This window comes from Pseudophryne corroboree, chromosome 2 (assembly GCF_028390025.1).
Source record: "Pseudophryne corroboree isolate aPseCor3 chromosome 2, aPseCor3.hap2, whole genome shotgun sequence".
In the NCBI taxonomy this organism is placed as follows: Eukaryota; Metazoa; Chordata; class Amphibia; order Anura; family Myobatrachidae; genus Pseudophryne; species Pseudophryne corroboree.
Window position 1 is genome coordinate 916,457,116 of NC_086445.1, and position 19,044 is coordinate 916,476,159.

Here is a 19,044-nt window from a genome sequence, read left to right on the forward strand (position 1 = left end):
TAAATTAGTAACCCTCCATACTCCACGATGCCTGTTTTTTTTGTGCCTCACAGGAAAAAGGCACATCTGGAAGACTCCAGATTTTATTTTATATTTTTATTCTTACTATTTTACACTAAGACACAGCCCTTCCCAGCTTATCAAGAAGCAAGGGTCCGGGTCTGTGTGAGCGCTGCTAGCAGCGCCAAACGGCTTGTCGGTGCTTGTTTAAGAAACCCCGCAGTAGACCGCATACACAGCTTTGGCTGCAGGGAGCAGGTCGGTGCTTAACAGAGAAGCCCAGTCAGTCTCCAGATTCCGCCAGCATAGGTAAGAGCAGGTGGTCCGCTCACGCTGACACCGCTCCATATGTGGGGTTTATGTAAGGGTCTCTGCTGTTTATAGGACGCTGCCACAGCTCAGTGCTGTACGCAGGGTTCCCTTTCCCCAGGCTCCCTCTATGCCTGTGCCCGACTTCCCTGTCCCCTGTTTCCTTCTATGTAGCCGCTGCAGGGGGAATTATGTAATTATGTAACTGCGCCCGCCTCATTTCCGGCTAGCCGGGGCGTCCAGCAGCCGCCGCATGTAGCACTCAGCGGTGTGTCTAGCGGTTGCCGCATAGTTAGTGCCACCGGCACCCGGCTTTTTTAATCCATGCTAGCCAGGACGTCCAGCGGCCGCCGCAGTTAGCACACTCAGCAGGGCATCTTCGTTAAAGCCGCCGTTGCCCGGCTTATATATCTACATGCTAGCCGGGGCGTGTAGTGACTGCCACTTAGTTAGAGCCGCCGGCGCCCGGCTTCCTGTTCACTAGCCACGGATCACTGCAGTCTGGGCGATGGGATCAGGTATGATAGCAGCCCTGGTCCAGAGGCTCCTTCACGATAAGGGCCAGCCACGGACAATGTGCTTACTATTTAGCACTTCTAAGCAATAGAACAGGCTATTAAACCCATGATTTCCCTGTTTATGAAGTTAGTATATTTAAAAAAAAAATAATAATAATAATAAGCACATGGCTGGACGCTATTTTAAATGACTTCCTGTTTCTTTCTACAGGAACTTGCTCAGTCCTACAACACACAGCCACTGGAGGGTGCCGGGGTGTTGGTAGGAATTTCTGTGAAGCACATATTTCACAAATTTAGTGTGTTTCAGGTGCTGTGCACTTCTGGCTTTTACACACTTTGATTACATTTTTGACTGAGTCATGGGGACTGTATACCGGTCTGTCTGCATGATGAGTAAAGCTAATGCAAAATCAAAAAAGCAGCTTGTTTGCGATGTCTGTGAGTGTGTTACCTGATGGAACTTCCACTTGCACAGTGTGCCTTGCAAATACGGGTCCAAATACTGATCCTCTTTGGGCGATGACGGCAGGTATGATGACTGAGTTAAAGTCAGAGTTGGCCGCTGCGCGAAAAAAGGATCGTGAGGTGGCTAGGTCTGATTCTAGGTTAATACCGTCTGAGCTGCCAGAGTGGGCCCAGGATACGTCAAGGACTTTGCATGGTTTACAAAAGTCCAGGTAAAGCTCAGTTCCTACGAGTAGTCATCACTTGTCTCATAATTTACCGGTTTCAGCTGTGTTGCATTCTGACGATTCAATGCCAGACCTTATATCTAAGGAGGAACAAAAGGAAGGTGAATTGGGCCAGGAGTCGGATAGTGAGGTTACTGATAGCCCGGCCATTGATAATCTCATCAGAGCAGTACTCCAGGTACTAAATTTTACTAAGACTAAGGAACCTCTATCAAATGTTGAAGTTTTATTTGCTAAAAAAAAAACAGAGGGCAACTGTGTGTTTTCCTTATTCAGATTCTCTTAATAAGCAGTTAATGGAAGCATGGAAAAATCCAGATAAACGGTTTTCTTTGCCTAGGCGGTTTCTGTCGAACTACCCGCTCCCAGAGTCTATGACAACTAAATGGGAAAATCCACCACCAGTGGATTCCTCAGTTCCAAAACTTTCCAAGAAGTTAACCATTCCAGTCCCAGCTGCAACAACGCTTAAAGACCCTTCAGAGCGTAAGCTAGAAGCTATGCTAAAGTCATTGTATACAGCAGTAGGGGTGTTGCTTAGACCTGCTTTAGTTGGAGTTTTGGTTAACAAGGCTGTAGTTGCATGGGCAACACAGCTCAAGTTATGCCTACAACAGGATCTTTCCTTAGACCAGCTTATACCTCTTGCTGATCACATTTGTGAACCGGCTGAGTATTTAGGTACGGCTTCTATGGACGTCGGCCAGGTTAGTTCTCGGCTTTCAGCTTCACTAATTGCGGCCCGACTGGCGCTTTGGCTGCTTTCTTGGCAGGCAGCATCAAAACGAGGAATAGAAGCATTGCCTTACACTTGTGATATGTTATTTGGTCCTGAATTGGACAAATTAATTTCTCAGGGTACTGGGGGAAAGCCTGTTTCCTGCAATTGCCCACACCAGTTCCTAAAATGAAATACGCTGGACCAGCGTTCAAATCTTTTAGACCTCAGTCCTTTCGAGGCCGTGCTAGAGGAACAACCATACAGAGTAGACATGGTAGAGGACTTGGTTTTCAACAAACCACTAACTGTCGTCAGTACACAAAGGCCGCTGACAAGCCATTAGCATGACGGGCTTCCAGCCCATCTCTGGTCCTCAGTTATGGGAGCACGCCTTCAATAGTTTCACTTGGCATGGTTTCAGACATCCACTGATGGGTAGATCCGCAATTTAGTATTCAAAGGTTACAAAATAGAGTTCGATTGTGTACCACCAATGCGGTTTTTCAAGACAGGCCTGCCTGTGTCAGGAGACAAAAAGGCGGTTCTGCAGACCGCGATTCAGTCTCACGTAGATTCAGCAGTTTTGATTCAGTTTCCAGTTCATCAACAGGGTCAAGGTTATTACTCAAATCTTTTTGTAGTACCAAAGCCGGACGGCTCGGTCAGACCGATATTGAACCTCAAAGGGCTAAATCAGTACGTCACTTACTACAAATTCAAGATGGAATCCCTGTGGTCAGTGATTGCAGGTTTAGAACCACAGGAATTCGATTTCGTTGGATCTCAAGGATGCGTACTTACACATTCCAATTTGGCCACTGCATCAAGCGTACTTAAGGTTTGCATTACAACACAACCATTATCAATTTCAGGCACAACCGTTTGGCCTCATCAGCGCCAGGGCCGTCTTAACAGCAGTGTGGGCCCCTGGGCACAGCAATGCACTGGGGCCCCTACCCATCCTCCATGGGTGGGGGGTGCTATCAGCGGCAGCTTTGATGTCCTGCGAGCGGTAGGGGGTGTTCTATCGTCCGCTCAGCATGTAGGACCTGGAGCAGTAATTTCTGCTAATTACTCCTTTACTGCACAGATGGGGTGGGAAGGAGAACACTAAACTGTAGAAGTGGCATTGGGCTGAATGAAGGGGCCTGGTGGACTTCCAGGGTGGAGGGGGTGTTTAATACGTAAGGGAGGGGTTGATAGTGGAGTGGGCTTAATATTCATTATTTTCTGGTGAGACAGCAGCTTGCTTGACTGCAGATATCTCAAGTTCCTGAAAAAAGATTTATTAGCTTTGAATGGGATAAAAAAATAAGAGTGTATCACTTGTCAGGAGATACTGGGGACTTGGGGATCAGAGTTCAGGAGCCAGAACAATCCACCATCAAATATATAAAACTGCATATTAGACGTGTGGAGCTGGAGCAGGGACCAGCTGCGTGAAGGCTGATATCTCCGGTTCTTGGCATAGTAGAGACAAGCTGCTAGTGTCCAACGAAAGTGGAGAGTCCCAGCTTTTGAAATGAACCCTCAGAAAAACTCTAAGTCATACAGAGCCTGAGATATCTGGCTAGGAAAAGCAATTAACAGGCTTGGATGGGGTCTACTGCTTTGAAGTCGGATATCTCTGGTTCCCTAGGGCCGATTTTCAAAAATCTGGTAACCCTGGAAAGAGGGGACCCTCAGCTATCAGCCTAGGGCCCTTATACTCCTGGGGCCCTTGGACAAGAGCCCATATGAAAAGACGGCCCTGATCAGCGCCTCAGGTATTCACAAAGGTGATGTCTGTTATGATAGCTCATCTCAGATCCCTGGGAGTGATAATTGTTCCGTACTAAGACGACCTTCTTATCAAGGCTCCGTCTCAACAAATACTCCTTCAAAAAGCCTTACTGATGTACAATGTACTAGTTCAGAACGGTTGGATTGTCAACTTCAAAAAATCAAGCCTGGTCCCGTCTCTATTCAATTTCTAGGAATGATTCTGGATACGGGGGATCAACAAATTTACCTGCCAGAACAGAAAGCACAAATTATTCGTCATCTGGAACAGTAAGTGCTCAAACCACAGACAGTCTCGGTGCATTTGTGCATTCGACTGTTAGGAAAGATGGTGGAGTCTTTCGAAGCAATCCAGTTCGGAAGATTTCACTCACGTCTTTTTCAATTGGATCTTCTAGCACAGTGGTCAGGCTCTCATCTATAAATTCATTAGATAGTGAAGTTGTCTCCAAGGGCCAGAGTATCACTATTCTGGTGGCTCCACATACCCAATCTCACCGCGGGAAAAAGGTTTGGAGTCTGGAATTGGGTAATTCTGAAAACGGACGCAAGTCTCAGAGGTTGGGGAGCAGTGGTCAGCAGCTTCAGGGTCTATGGTCAGACCGAGAAAAATTACTGTCAATAAATGTCCTTAGACTCAGGGCAATTTACAATGCGCTGCGAGAGGCAGTCCACATGCTCCAGTCTCAGACTGTTAAGGTTCAGTCAGACGACGTGACGGCAGTCTCATACATCAACAAGCAAGGAGGGTCTCGAAGTCGCATGGCCATGCAAGAAGTTGCTCGATTCCTGAATTGGGCCGAGCATCACCAAGTGATATTGTTGGCAGTGTTCGTTCCAGGAGTGGACAACTGGGAAGCAGATTATATCAACCGTCAGGATTTCCTCTATCCAGGAGAATGGGCTTTAAATCCAGAAGTGTTCCAGATGTTGGTCCAGCGGTGGGGTTACCCACAGGTAGATCTAATGGCATCTCAACAAAATCATCAAACACCCCAGGATGTGTCCAGAACAAGAGATCCAAAGGCAGTGGCAGTGGATTATCTCACAATAGCGCGACTTTACAGCCTCCTGTATCTATTTCCACCATTTCCGCTGCTTCCTCGGTTGCTAAAGTAGATCAAAAGAGATTCCACGACCGTCATACTAGTGGCGCCTCCTTGGCCTCGGAGAGCGTGGTTCTTGGATCTCCGCGGTCTACTCACAGACGAACTGTGTCCTCTTCCGCTATGTCCAGACCTACTACAACAGGGACCGTTGCTTTACCCCGATTTAGCGCAGCTGCGTTTGACGGGGTGGCGGTTGAAACCGCTCTCTTGACGAGAGAGCATTCCAGAGTCAGTTATACCAACCATGTTCCGTGCTAGGAAGCCAGTTACAGCAGCTCATTATCAATGGATTTGGTAAGCTTATATAGGTTGGTGTGAAGCTCTGAAGTTTCCGACATCTTCTTTCAAGTTATCACGTCTTTTGCTATTTTTACAGGCGGGGTTAGGTGGAGGACTATGTTTAGCTACACTAAAGGTGCAGGTCTCTGCCTTATCAATTTTCTTTCAAAGGTGTTTGGCTCTTTTGCCAACAGTTCACACTTTCCTGCAAGGTGTCCTTAGAGTTCAATCTCCATTCATACCACCTACATGTCCATGGGACCAGAATCTAGTTTTAGATTTTTTGCAGTCTTCAACTTTTGAACCCTTACAAGTGGATGTTAAGTTTCTACCTTGGAAAACAGTTTTTCTATTAGCCTTAGCTTCGCCAAGGAGTGTTTCAGAGTTAGGTGCGTTGTCCTGCAAACCACCATATCTGGTGTTTCATGATGACAGAGCGGAACTTCAGACAAATCCCACTTTTCTACCAAAGGTAGTATATTCTTTTCACATCAATCAACCAATTGTAGTTCCTGTTTTCTCAGAAGGTTCAGGAACTCCAGCAACTTTGGATGTGGTACACGCACTTCGCGTTTTATGTAGCCCAAATATCAACAGTACGTAAAACGGATACATTGTGTGTTCTCTATTATGCAGTCAAGATAGGTTGGCCAGCTTCCAAACAGACTTTGGCTAGAGGGATTAAGCTGACCATTTGTCAAGCTTACTTTCATGCTAGTCTACAACCACCTGCATCCATTTCAGCACATTCCACGCGTTCAGTGGTAACGTCATGGGCAGCAGGTGGTGGAGCTTTTACGACGCAACTTTGCCGTGCAGCTATATGGTCATCAGTACACACGTTTGTGCGCTTTCACAAGTTTGATACGTTTGCGGCATCAGCATCTAGCTTTGGCCGCCTACTGTTACAGGTGCCAACCAGCTCTCCCGCCCAAGGGGAAAACTTAGGTACGTCCTAAGAGTACTCCAGTGATCCCTAGTGCATGAAAAGAAAATAGGATTTTGGTACTTACACAATAAATCCTTTTCTTTAAATCAACAGGAGGCACTGGACGCCTACCCAGAGCAGTTTCACCTGACTTGTGGTAAGTTCAGTAAATCTTATGGTAACACATTCTCACCGACTTGTTGAAATGTTAAGGTGATTGTTATCTATTGTCGTTATAATTCTCCATTGTTCATCCTCTCTCGCTCCTGTTCGGCTCAGTAAAAAACACTGAGGCATCGTGGGAGTATGGAGGGAGTTGAGGGTTACTAATTTAAATATTTAAATGTGCCTATCTCTGCTAACGCCCCGTCCATATCCCAAGAGTACTCCAGTGCCCCCTGTGGATTCAAACAAAAGGATTTATCTGGTAAATTCCAAAATCCTATTTTTAACACACTCTGAAAAGAGCTGAAAACAGAAACACTAGTCTTATTCTTTTTTTTTCCAGGTTTTGCATACACATAACTAACTACAAGCGCTCTGTTATTTTATTATCACATATTACTACTGTTTTTGTGGAGCAGCTTAAAATTAACCCTCCATTTACAGCGCAGACATTTATTACTTATACACAGGAGATCTGTGGTTACTTTTCCAAGATGATTGGAACAACCTCCCTGACGAGTTCCTTCAAAACCTGTGTGCAAGGGTACCTAGAAGAATGGATGCTGTTTTGAAGGCAAATGGTGGTCACACCAAATATTGATTCGATTTAGATATCTCCTCTGTTCATTCAATTTGTTAACTGATAAAAATAAACTATTAACACTTCCATTTTGGAAAGCATTCCTAATTTGCAGCATTTTTTCCACACACACCTAAAACTTTTGCACTGTACTGTGTGTGTGTCTAAAATATATATATATATATATATATATATATATATATATATATATATATAAAATTTGTCAAAAAAGGTTGAATCACTCATCATGAAATCTCTTAAACCACAAGGCCTGCAATCTTGAAATTTGGCAGGTAGCCTCTCCTTAGGTCCCAGGTGCTTGCTAAGAACCGTTTTTACAAATGTCACTGTCCATCCATGGAAATTTGCAAATATGGATGTATGTATGTTCCAGCACAACTACGGAGTGCCCGCAGCAATTTACACCGAACTTGGTACACATATGATTTATAATCTGGGAACAAACACTGTGGTAGTAACACACCCCTAGAGGGGGCAGCAGCACAGAGTATATCAGGAGACAGCATAACTTCGGAAAGCCTGGACAAATTTACACCAAACTTGGTACACATCTGACTTACAATCTGGGAACAAACACTAGGGGGGGACACCAAACTTGGTACACATATGACTTACAATCTGGGAACAAACGCTCTGGGTGTAAGACACCCCTAGGGGTGGGACAGCAGCAGAGAGTATATCAGGGGACAGCATAACTCTGGAATGCCTGGACCAATTTACACCAAACTTGCTACACACATGACATACGTTCTGGGAATAAACACTGTGGGGGTAAGACACCCCTGGCACCCCTAGGGGCGAAGCAGCAGCACAGAGTATTTCAGCAGACAGCATAACTCTGCAATGCCTGGTGCAATTTACACCAAACTTTGTACACATATGACTTACACTCTGGGAACAAACACTGTGGGGGTAACACACCCATAGCACCCCTAGGGGTGGGCCAGCAGCTCAGACTATATCAGGACGTGCATGATATGTGACGACAGGGCTGCATGTGACAGTGACATAATGTGAGGAGGGAAATGGAGGTAGCAGGAAGCCACATGCTGAGAGTTATATAGTGGGAAGAGCAGGGTCCCCAGCAGCACAGAGTATATTAGGAGATGCATGATATGTCAGCCAGGACAGGGCTGCATGTGACAGGGGCAGTGACATGATGTGAGGAGGGGAATGGTGGTAGCACAAACCCACACACAGAGTTATATAGTGGAAGTAGCAGGGTTCCCCAGCAGCACAGAGTATATCAGGAGATGCATAATGTGCTGCGCTATATAAGAAACTGTCAATAAATTGATCATTTCACAGGAGCACTAACACGATGTGAGGAGGGAATGGAGGCAGCAAGAAGCCACAGACTGAGAGTTGTATAGGGGGAAGAGCAGGGTCCCTTGGGGGGCCAAAAAGGGATCTGGCCACTACACAAAGTTGGTCAGGGAAACAAGATATACCTATATACTAGATCTCCAACCAACGTAAATTAATGATCAACTATAATTCTAATTTACCATCCTCATCCCGTAGCGATGCACGCGTATGCAGCTAGTGTGTCAGACGAGGAAGGGGATGCGTTACCTGTACTTAATAAAAGCACACACCTGGATGGGTGTATTTACCTATATGGAAAGTCTGTGAGTGCCGCCTCTATCTCTGGTATATATCGTATGGTGGGACAGCACCCACAAGGAGGCCACCACAGCTAGTAACTTCACAACCGGAGTGTCAGGGCTCATAATTGCGCTAAAATATATACACATACATACATACAAGAAAAAGCCCGGCACTCACTTATGTTTGATAGTGTACTTGACCCCATTGCCTGCAACGAATAACACATGTCAGCGTCCGGAGTCTTACCGGTACGCTGGGGCCGTGGGGCTGGCTTCCTTGGCGTTGTGCGGGCAGCGGCGGAGGTGTGCTGCTGCGCCGGATCCATGGGCAGCAGTAGCGGAGGTGAGGGGGTCCGCTCGTGGCGGCGGGACGCCGCTACAGCGGGTCGCTCTTGCTGAACCGTTGCTTGGAGACCAGGGGCAGTGAGCAATGTGGCTTTGCAAAAAGGTCTGCATTACTGGGCGCCGCCATGTTGGAGACCAAGTTTTAAGCATAGTTCCTGTTTCTTCCAGCCAATCCAGGGGAAGCTCTCCCTATAAAAGGGGGCTGGTTTAGGACAGGGATGCCAGTGCTTCAAGTTACAACCCTGTTGTAGGTGCTTTAGCCTGTGCTCCCAGGATTCCTGCTGTATCTTGGTTCCTCCTGATCCCGCTTGGTCGGTTCTCTGTTGCTGCTGCAGCCCTGCCGTTTCTTGCCTGCTACTGCCTGTGGAAGCGCTCCTGGAAAACCCGGTCCAGTAAGACTCTTTGGGCACAGTCGGCCCCGGGTCTTCTGCCTCGTCTTTCAAGCCACACTCCACAGATCTCCTTCACCAGCCACGCCTTTGTACCACTGACCACAGCCTGCAGATTATTATCTTCAAGCCTCGGTTACCACAGTCCTTGTCTCCAGCCACGTCTTTAACCATTGTGCTTCAGCCTCAGTTCCCTACCTCAGCCCTGTACATAATAAATACTTTCCATTGACTCTCAAACCCCGCCTACGTTCTTCATTGCTCCGTGTCCCATGCGAAGGAACTATATCCAGCCCCCTCATCTGGTTCATTCATAGCCTGCTACCTCCTCGGGCAAATCTCAGCTGCCGGATCCTCAAACCCTGCCAGACGTGACAGTAAGCACTGGCCCAATGGATTTGACGGGTGATCAGGCCTCAGGAGGGGATTCAACTGCAGATATCTGGTCTCGCTTAAGTAAGCAGGAGGCCACACAATCTCAAATCGTGCAGTTCATGCAGAGTATGTCCGAACGTCTCGATTCTCTCTGTGTTGCCATGACGGCATCTCAAGTATCTACAGCTGCTCCCACATTGGCACCTCCGGTCCTGCTTCCTCCTGTACCAGTACCACTTCCACGTTTGCATTTGCCACCTCCCAGTAAATTTGATGGGAATCCAAAACAATGCCGCGGGTTTCTTAACCAGTGCGAAATCCAGTTCGAACTACAGTCGGCCAACTTCCCATCAGCACGAACCAAAGTAGCCTATATAATTTCTTTACTTACCGGGCAAGCGTTGGAATGGGCTTCACCTTTGTGGGAGAGGATGGATCCCATCTTATCCAACTATCCAGAATTCATGGCCACCTTTCGAAGAATCTTCGACGAACCGGGCAGGACTTCTGCCGCCTCATTGGAGATCCTGCGCCTGCGTCAGGGCACGCGTACGGTCAGTCAGTACGTGATCCAGTTTCGCACCCTTTCCTCAGAACTGAACTGGAACGAGGAGGCTCTCATTGCAGCTTTCTGGAGCAGTCTCTCCGAAAAAATCAAAGATGACCTCGCAACTCAGGACATACCTGATAAGTTGGATAAACTAATTTCTTTATGCAATAAGTTAGATCTGAGGTACAGAGAACGCTGTATGGAGAGGTTGCGGTCAGATCGCCCTAAGCCTAGAGTTGTTCTTCCACCAACACCATCATCACCAACTGTGGAAGAACCCATGCAGATTAATCGCTCCCACCTCTCCAATGAAGAACGTCAGAGACGGCGACAAGGGAACCTCTGCCTGTATTGTGGTGCATCTGATCACTTTGTTAAAACTTGCAGTCTACGTCCGGGAAACGCCCGCTCCTAGTTTGTGCTGGAGAGGTCAAGCTAGGAGAATTCTCAGAATTACATACCAAGAAAGAGTCTGTCCTGTTAACCCAATTGGAGCTCCCTTCTACTTCTCTTCTCATCCCTGCACTACTTGACTCCGGAGCCGCCGAAAGCTTCATTACGTCAGCTCTGGTCAAACGATCTGGAATACAAACGGTTCCTTTGGATCGTACCATTTCTGTTACCGCAGTGGATGGAAGTTATATCCCAGAGGGTATTATATCCTTTCGTACTATTCCTCTCAAGATGAAGGTCGGAGTTCTCCATTAAGAAAAAATCTCTTACCTTGTAATTCCTAAAGCCTCTCATGAACTAATCCTAGGGTTTCCATGGTTAATCAGACACAATCCCCACATAGATTGGCAAACTATGGATGTTCTCTCTTGGGGACAAGACTGCTTTCAGAACTGTTTACCTTCAGTTAGACCTCTCTGTTCTTCCAACCCTTCCAGCCTTCCTGTGGAGTACCAATCTTTTCAAGATGTTTTCAGTAAGCATGGGGCGGACACCTTGCCTCCGTATCGTACTTGGGATTGTCCCATTGAGCTAGTACCCGGTAAGACTCCTCCCCGAGGTTGAATTTACCCTCTCTCACTTCCCGAGACACAGGCCATGTCGGAGTATATACGGGAGAACTTGGAGAAAGGGTTCATCAGGTCTTCTACATCTCCGGCCGGAGCAGGGTTTTTCTTCGTCAAATAGAAGGATGGGGGGTTGCGGCCCTGTATTGACTATAGAGGTCTCAATGACATAACAATTAAGAACAGATATCCGTTACCTCTGATTCCAGAACTGTTCGACCGTGTTAAAGGAGCTACTGTATTTACTAAGTTGGACTTACGGGGGGCCTACAATCTTATACATATTTGCCCAGGGGACGAATGGAAGACGGCATTTAATACCCGCGACGGCCATTACGAATACCTGGTAATGCCTTTTGGCCTATGCAACGCCCCAGCCGTCTTTCAAGAGTTCGTTAACGAAATCTTCAGAGATCTCCTCTATGACTGCTTGGTAGTGTATCTGGATGACATCCTCATTTTTTCTAGGGATCTGAAGACCCACCGGGAACAAGTCAAAGAAGTGTTAACTCGTTTACGAAGGAATCAGTTATTCTGTAAGTTAGAGAAGTGCACCTTTGAAGTATCCACGATTCCATTCCTCGGTTACATTCTTTCAGGGCAGAGGTTACAGATGGACCCCGCTAAAGTCCAGGCGATTCAGGATTGGGCACTTCCAGCTACCCTTAAAGGAATTCAACGTTTCCTGGGGTTTGCTAACTTCTACCAAAGATTCATTCAAAATTATTCTTCTGTCATAGCTCCTATAACCGCATTAACTAGGAAGGGAGCTGATCCTGCCAAGTGGTCTCCGGAGGCTTTGGAAGCTTTTTCATCTTTAAAGGAGGCCTTCACGACTGCTCCAGTTCTTCGACAACCCGATCTCAGCCGTCCGTTCTTGGTGGAGGTTGATGCCTCTACTGTAGGAGTAGGAGCAGTATTATCCCAGCTTTTCGAGGACAAGAAGGTCCATCCTTGTGCATTCTTCTCGCGAAGATTCTCCCCCGCTGAACAGAATTACGCTATTGGGGAACAGGAATTACTGGCAATTAAGTTGGCCTTTGAGGAGTGGAGGTATTTGTTGGAGGGAGCTCAGCATCCAATTTCGGTGACCACGGATCACAAGAACCTCCTGTATCTACAGTCAGCCCGATGCCTGAACCCACGCCAAGCAAGATGGGCACTCTTCTTTACCCGTTTTAATTTTAAACTCAGTTACAGACCAGGTTCCCTCAACAAAAAGGCAGATGCATTATCTCGCTCCCTAAGTTCAGAAGAACCCTCTGACCGTTCAAAAGAGCAATTTATCCTGGAATCCACCTCTTTTTCTACAACTAATACCTCTCCACTTCCTCCTCCAGGGAAGATCTTCGTTGCACCAAATCTTCGCAAAAAACTTCTTACATGGGCTCACTCCTCCTCCTTCATGGGCCATGCGGGCGGTCATAAGACACTTACATTCATTCAACGCTCCTACTGGTGGCCTCATCTCAGGACTGACGTTAAGGAATTCGTAGCTGCCTGTCCAAAATGTGCCCAGCATAAAAGTCCCAAAGGTCCACCAGCCGGGTTACTCCATCCTTTGCCGGTACCACTAAGACCATGGACGCATATTTCTATGGACTTTATTACAGATTTACCTATGTCTGGTGGGCGGAACACCGTATGGGTCATAGTTGACCGATTCTCTAAAATGGCACACTTTGTTCCTCTGGTTAATGTTCCATCTGCATCCCAGTTGGCAAAATTGTTTATAGCAGAGATCTTTCGACTCCATGGTCTACCCCAGGAGATCGTGTCTGATAGAGGTCCTCAATTTGTGGCCAGGTTTTGGAGATCCCTATGTTCTGCTCTTGGCGTGAAATTAAACTTCTCCTCAGGATATCATCCTCAAACGGAGGGTCAAACAGAGAGAGTGAACCAGGATCTGGAGACTTTTCTGCGTTTATTCATGTCCTCCTAACAGGACGACTGGCTGGACTTCCTCCCGTTCGCAGAATTTGCCCATAACAATCTTTATCACTCTGCCACAAAATCTTCTCCATTCTTCATTAATTATGGTTACCATCCAAGAGTTCCTGACTTCCAACTTCTGCCTACGCTTGAGGTACCGGCCGCAGAGTCAACACTTCGTCAATTTACTGAAGCCTGGAAACAAGTTCACAAGACTTTGCTCAAGACATCCAAGAGATATAAGACCTATGCAGATCTGAAACGAAAAGCTGTACCAAGCCTTAAGGTAGGAGATCGGGTTTGGGTTTCCACACGTAACCTAAGATTAAAGGTTCCTACAAAAAAGTTTGCTCTCAGATTTATCGGGCCTTACCCAATCGAAAGAGTGTTGAATCCTGTGGCTTACAAAGTGAAATTACCTCCGCAGTTAAGAATTCCTAATGCATTTCATATTTCTCTCTTAAAACCACTGGTACTTAATCGGTTCAAAGTCGCTCTGCCTAAATCACCCAAGATCCAATCAGCACATGGAGATGAATTTGAGATTCACAAGATCCTCGATTCTCGCAGACGTTATGGTCGCATCCAGTACCTTGTTGATTGGAAAGGGTATGGGCCAGAGGAGAGATCTTGGGTAGATGCAGAGGATGTCCGTGCTCCAAGACTTCTTCGGACATTTCATGCCAAGTTTCCAACTAAACCACATAGGTGTCCGGAGTCCACCCGCAAAAGGGGGGGTACTGTCAGCGTCCGGAGTCTTACCGGTACGCTGGGGCCGCGGGGCTGGCTTCCTTGGCGTTGTGCGAGCAGCGGCGGAGGTGGACTGCTGCGCCGGATCCGTGGGCAGCAGTAGCGGAGGTGAGGGGGTCCGCTCGTTACGGCGGGACGCCGCTACAGCGGGTCGCTCTTGCTGAACCGTTGCTTGGAGACCAGGGGCAGCGAGCAATGTGGCTTTGCAAAAAGGTCTGCATTACTGGGCGCCGCCATGTTGGAGACCAAGTTTTAAGCATAGGGGGTCATTCCGAGTTGTTCGCTCTGTAAATTTCTTCGCATCGCAGCGATTTTCCGCTTAGTGCGCATGCGCAATGTCCGCACTGCGACTGCGTCAAGTAAATTTGCTATGCAGTTAGGAATTTTACTCACGGTTTTTTCTTCGTTCTGGTGATCGTAATGTGATTGACAGGAAGTGGGTGTTTCTGGGCGGAAACTGGCCGTTTTATGGGTGTGTGTGAAAAAACGCTACAGTTTCTGGGAAAAACGCGGGAGTGGCTGGAGAAACGGAGGAGTGTCTGGGCGAACGCTGGGTGTGTTTGTGACGTCAAACCCAGGAACGACAAGCACTGAACTGATCGCAGATGCCGAGTAAGTCTCGAGCTACTCAGAAACTGCACAGAGATGTCTTATCGCAATATTGCGAATCTTTCGTTCGCAATTTTAATAAGCTAAGATTCACTCCCAGTAGGCGGCGGCTTAGCGTGTGCAAAGCTGCTAAAAGCAGCTTGCGAGCGAACAACTCGGAATGACCCCCATAGTTCCTGTCTCCTGTTTCTTCCAGCCAATCCAGGAGAAGCTCTCCCTATAAAAGGGGGCTGGTTTAGGACAGGGATGCCAGTGCTTCAAGTTACAACCCTGTTGTAGGTGCTTTAGCCTGTGCTCCCAGAATTCCTGCTGTATCTTGCTTCCTCCTGATCCTGCTTGGTCGGTTCTCTGTTGCTGCTGCAGCCCTGCCGTTTCTTGCCTGCTACTGCCTGTGGAAGCGCTCCTGGAAAACCCGGTCCAGTAAGACTCTTTGGGCACAGTCGGCCCCGGGTCTTCTGCCTCGTCTTTCAAGCCACACTCCACAGATCTCCTTCACCAGCCACGCCTTTGTACCACTGACCACAGCCTGCAGATTATTATCTTCAAGCCTCGTTTACCACAGTCCTTGTCTCCAGCCACGTCTTTAACCATTGTGCTTCAGCCTCAGTTCCCTACCTCAGCCCTGTACATAATAAATACTTTCCATTGACTCTCAAACCCCGCCTACGTTCTTCATTGCTCCGTGTCCCATGCGAAGGAACTATATCCAGCCCCCTCATCTGGTTCATTCATAGCCTGCTACCTCCTCGGGCAAATCTCAGCTGCCGGATCCTCAAACCCTGCCAGACGTGACAACACACCTGCAGTGTTGTGATCTGTATACATACATGCAATAAAGAAGAAAACATATGAATGCCATATTGTGACAACCAAACTCCTCTAATATTAACAGGATTTGTAGAATCAATATAGTGTAAGTATACTGCTTTAAATAAACAGGTGTTTCATTTTATAAGCCTCTCATATAACTTTTAGTACCTTAAAATCTCATTGGCTACCCCATTACTGAAATAATGCCCCAGTAAGGTGGTTCTGGGAGTAATAGAGTTTTGTTGTTTATTCATTGTAGTATTTCTTTGATATGGCCTTTTCTGTATACAATGTTCTGTGGTATTTATTTAAACCACCATATTTAGACATGTCATTTCTACAAGTGATGTTCATATTGTTACTGTTACAACAATATGGAACTGAATTATAGGTACTTCTTTATTGTATATTTTGTTATAGTAACTCTGGAATAGGTACTTTGTTACTCTGATAGACATTTAGTTACCAATTACAAAGTGTAAACCGTATATAAACAAGCAAGGAGCGTGGTTTTGTACCTCCCTGATGAAGACTTTATAGAGACACAACGTGTACAGTATTTGTGCATTTCCTTGTGCTGATGAGTATAATGGACTTGCCAAAGATCTCATTCCAGCCGTGTTTGTTCTTCAAGGTTCTTGGACTTTACAAATAGACTGATATAGAATGTAGGATGCATATTTTACAGAGGCAGCAAGAATGTGGGTGGGGGAAGACTGGGTACAATGTACCCAGGCCCGAGCTGCAGAGGTACATGCCCCCCTCCCCTTAGACCGCATGGCCATACCTCCTTCATTGGGTGATACAGCATTCACACGCATGGCCAAGCACCCTAGGACCAGGCCTAATAGATCTCCCAGGGCCCTTACTGCAGGCAAACTGCTTTATTCTATTTAAAATGTACATTTCCCTTTAACTCGTATTAATAAACATTCTATAGCAGAGTTCCACTTTATGCTTTATGGATTACTTTGCGCCTCTGCATGCGAAGCGTGTGATCCCTGAAAGAGAAATCATATAGTAATACTTTGCTATATGGGCACCATCCCCTTACTTGTTTGTTCACAAATAATATTTTAGTAGATTTTTTTCATTCCTTTAATAACAAAGTACAACTACCACATGGCAAGTGAGTCATAATTCTCCAACATACATACTGTTAAAAATGTGGCAGACATAGATCCCATAGTTGTAAAATATGCACTGAACCAACAAATCACCAGTTAGCTTTTTATCTAGTATTATACAGACATTGAAAGCAAGCTTCTTATTGGTTGCTTCTCTGTCTAGGGATCAGAGCAGGCAGCATACTGGGCAGATTTAGGTAAGTATAAATATTTAAGTTTTTTTCAAGCTATAATTAAGTTTAGAAGTACTTTGACGCATAGTGATGTCTAAGAGCGAGTTTACTTGCCTATTAATATCCCATAGTCTTTTGTCCCACAGGCAATTAGACCAGATGTGAGAATCTATGCAGCTGAACCATCTAACGCAGATGACTGCTATCGCTCAAAGATGAACGGAATCCTGACTGCTAATCCCCGGCCTCCAATCACTATAGCAGACGGTGTAAAGACAAACATTGGGCAGAATACTTGGCCAATTATAAGGGACCTGGTGGATGATGTGTTTGTAGTGACTGAAGAAGAAATAAAGGTAATAGCTGCTATTTGTACAGTGGGTAACCAGCCTTGTGGATTTTAACTGTAATATTATTACTTACAATTTATTTATTTATAAAATACTGAAATAACCGAAGTGTCAACGGCAGCTGCCTTCGAGACTGAGGTTCTGTTCCCCGCACTTTCAAAAATTCACCAGGCTGCGGTGTCAGAAGAACAGAGAAAAGACAAATATTAGGAAAAGAGTAGTTTGGAAACAATGGGGGTAATTCCAAGTTGATCGCAGCAGGATTTTTGATAGCAATTGGGCAAAACCATGTGCACTGCAGGGGAGGCAGATTTAACATGTGCAGAGAGAGTTAGATTTGGGTGTGGTGTGTTCAATCTGCAATCTAATTTGCAGTGTAAAAATAAAGCAGCCAGTATTTACCCTGCACAGAAATAAAATAACCCTCCCAAATCTAATTCTTTCTGCACATGTTATATCTGCCTCCCCTGCAGTGCACATGGTTTTGCCCAATTGCTATCAAAATTCCTGCTGCGATCAACTTGGAATTACCCCCAATAACACTTCTGAGGGAAAAAAGAACTTTGATTTCAGTTCCCCGTTATCAACTTTGTAACCTTAGAAAGATGAGGCCCGGCATTTAGATCTCTGTAAACAATGAGTAAGGCTGAGTACAGATTAGACGATGCGTACCCTAGCCGAAACCATGACCAATATATTGTCTAATGTGTACCCACACTAAGGTATATAACGTTTAAGTAGACTCTAGTGTAGAGCGCCACCTCCTGGTTGAATTTGTGCAATCACTGAGACCAGCGAGAGGAAAATAAGCATATTTCACATGTGATAACACCATTATTGTTTACAGTCTTTATGTGCTAATCCTAACTTTCTCATTTTCGGTACATACAACACAGCAACAAGGACCAGTTCAGTCTCCTGACTCAACCACATTTTACTTCAAAGCTGGTTTGATTTAATTTGGAATAGGTCATGGTTGTTCTCCCAATGCAATATCAGTAGAACATTGTATTTTTAATTTACCTTTAGTGCTAGTGTGCCAAAGCTAGTGATTGCATTAGCTCTGGCAGAGTGAAACTGCAAGCCTTCCTGAGAGTTACTGAGCTGTTCAATGTTCACGCTAATGATCTGATACAGCGTCACAGGAGGTATCTATTTCCACAAGGCACCTCCTGCAGCATTTGCATATTATCACTAAGACTTGGCGGCTGCGCTTCTGTGTCCATCGCTGAATCAGGTACTAAGTCAGTAAGCAGCTTATCAATTTTCTGGGAATGTGTAACCTGTCTGAACACCGTCTACAAATCATATACTGTTCACTGTTCTCTCCCACAGCGTGCTACACGAATGGTGTGGGAGCGGATGAAGCTGGTAATTGAGCCCACAGCTGGCCTGGGTTTAGCCGCCATTCTCTCAAGACGTTTCCAGGAGACAGCGGGAGACATACAGAACATATGTGTGGTGTTATGCGGAGGCAATGTAGATTTGGGCAGCATAGACTGGCTAAAGGAGCCTTGATACCAAACACTGCAGGATCCAACACAGGGGAGATCTTCTTTCATTCACTATAAATGAGGACAATACAATTAGTTTCCTTAATTTTGATCGCTTCATTTAATTCACACATTTTTAAAATATCTTTCAAAAATAAATCTCTAAAAAATAAATACAGATCCCAGATGTCAGACGCTTTATAGACTACCAGATCTTCGGCGAAGCAGAGAGAATGTGTATATATAAAGACTGGAGAAAACGAGAGTTAATCCATATCCACTTCCGCAATATCAATCTCCCACTCATTCTTCACCAGGTGACTGGGGCAGGCACATGTGGGTCATAGGTCCATTTAGGGTAAACACACTGATACAGGTTCATTAATAGTGTCTTGTGACTTCAGC

At 45.9% G+C, this 19,044-nt stretch overlaps 1 protein-coding gene and 1 long non-coding RNA gene across 3 annotated transcripts in view; both read left to right on the forward strand.

The window, feature by feature from the left end:
- The window catches only part of LOC135050031 (serine racemase-like), a 63,499-nt gene extending 44,682 nt beyond the window's left edge, over positions 1-18,817 (forward strand). The window contains exons 7-8 of one of the 2 annotated variants that reach the window (XM_063956130.1): positions 16,928-17,152; positions 18,482-18,817. In XM_063956130.1, the coding sequence (XP_063812200.1) occupies positions 16,928-17,152; positions 18,482-18,664 (408 nt within the window). In that variant the 3' untranslated portion in view covers positions 18,665-18,817. The remainder of the gene's footprint in view (positions 1-16,927; positions 17,153-18,481) is intronic. The other variant, XM_063956131.1, reaches the window with a different exon arrangement.
- LOC135050032 (uncharacterized) lies at positions 19-16,821 on the forward strand. The gene is made up of 3 exons (XR_010241533.1): positions 19-309; positions 6,456-6,498; positions 16,787-16,821. It is a non-coding gene; the product is annotated as an uncharacterized LOC135050032 (long non-coding RNA).
- Positions 18,818-19,044: the final 227 nt, after the last annotated feature.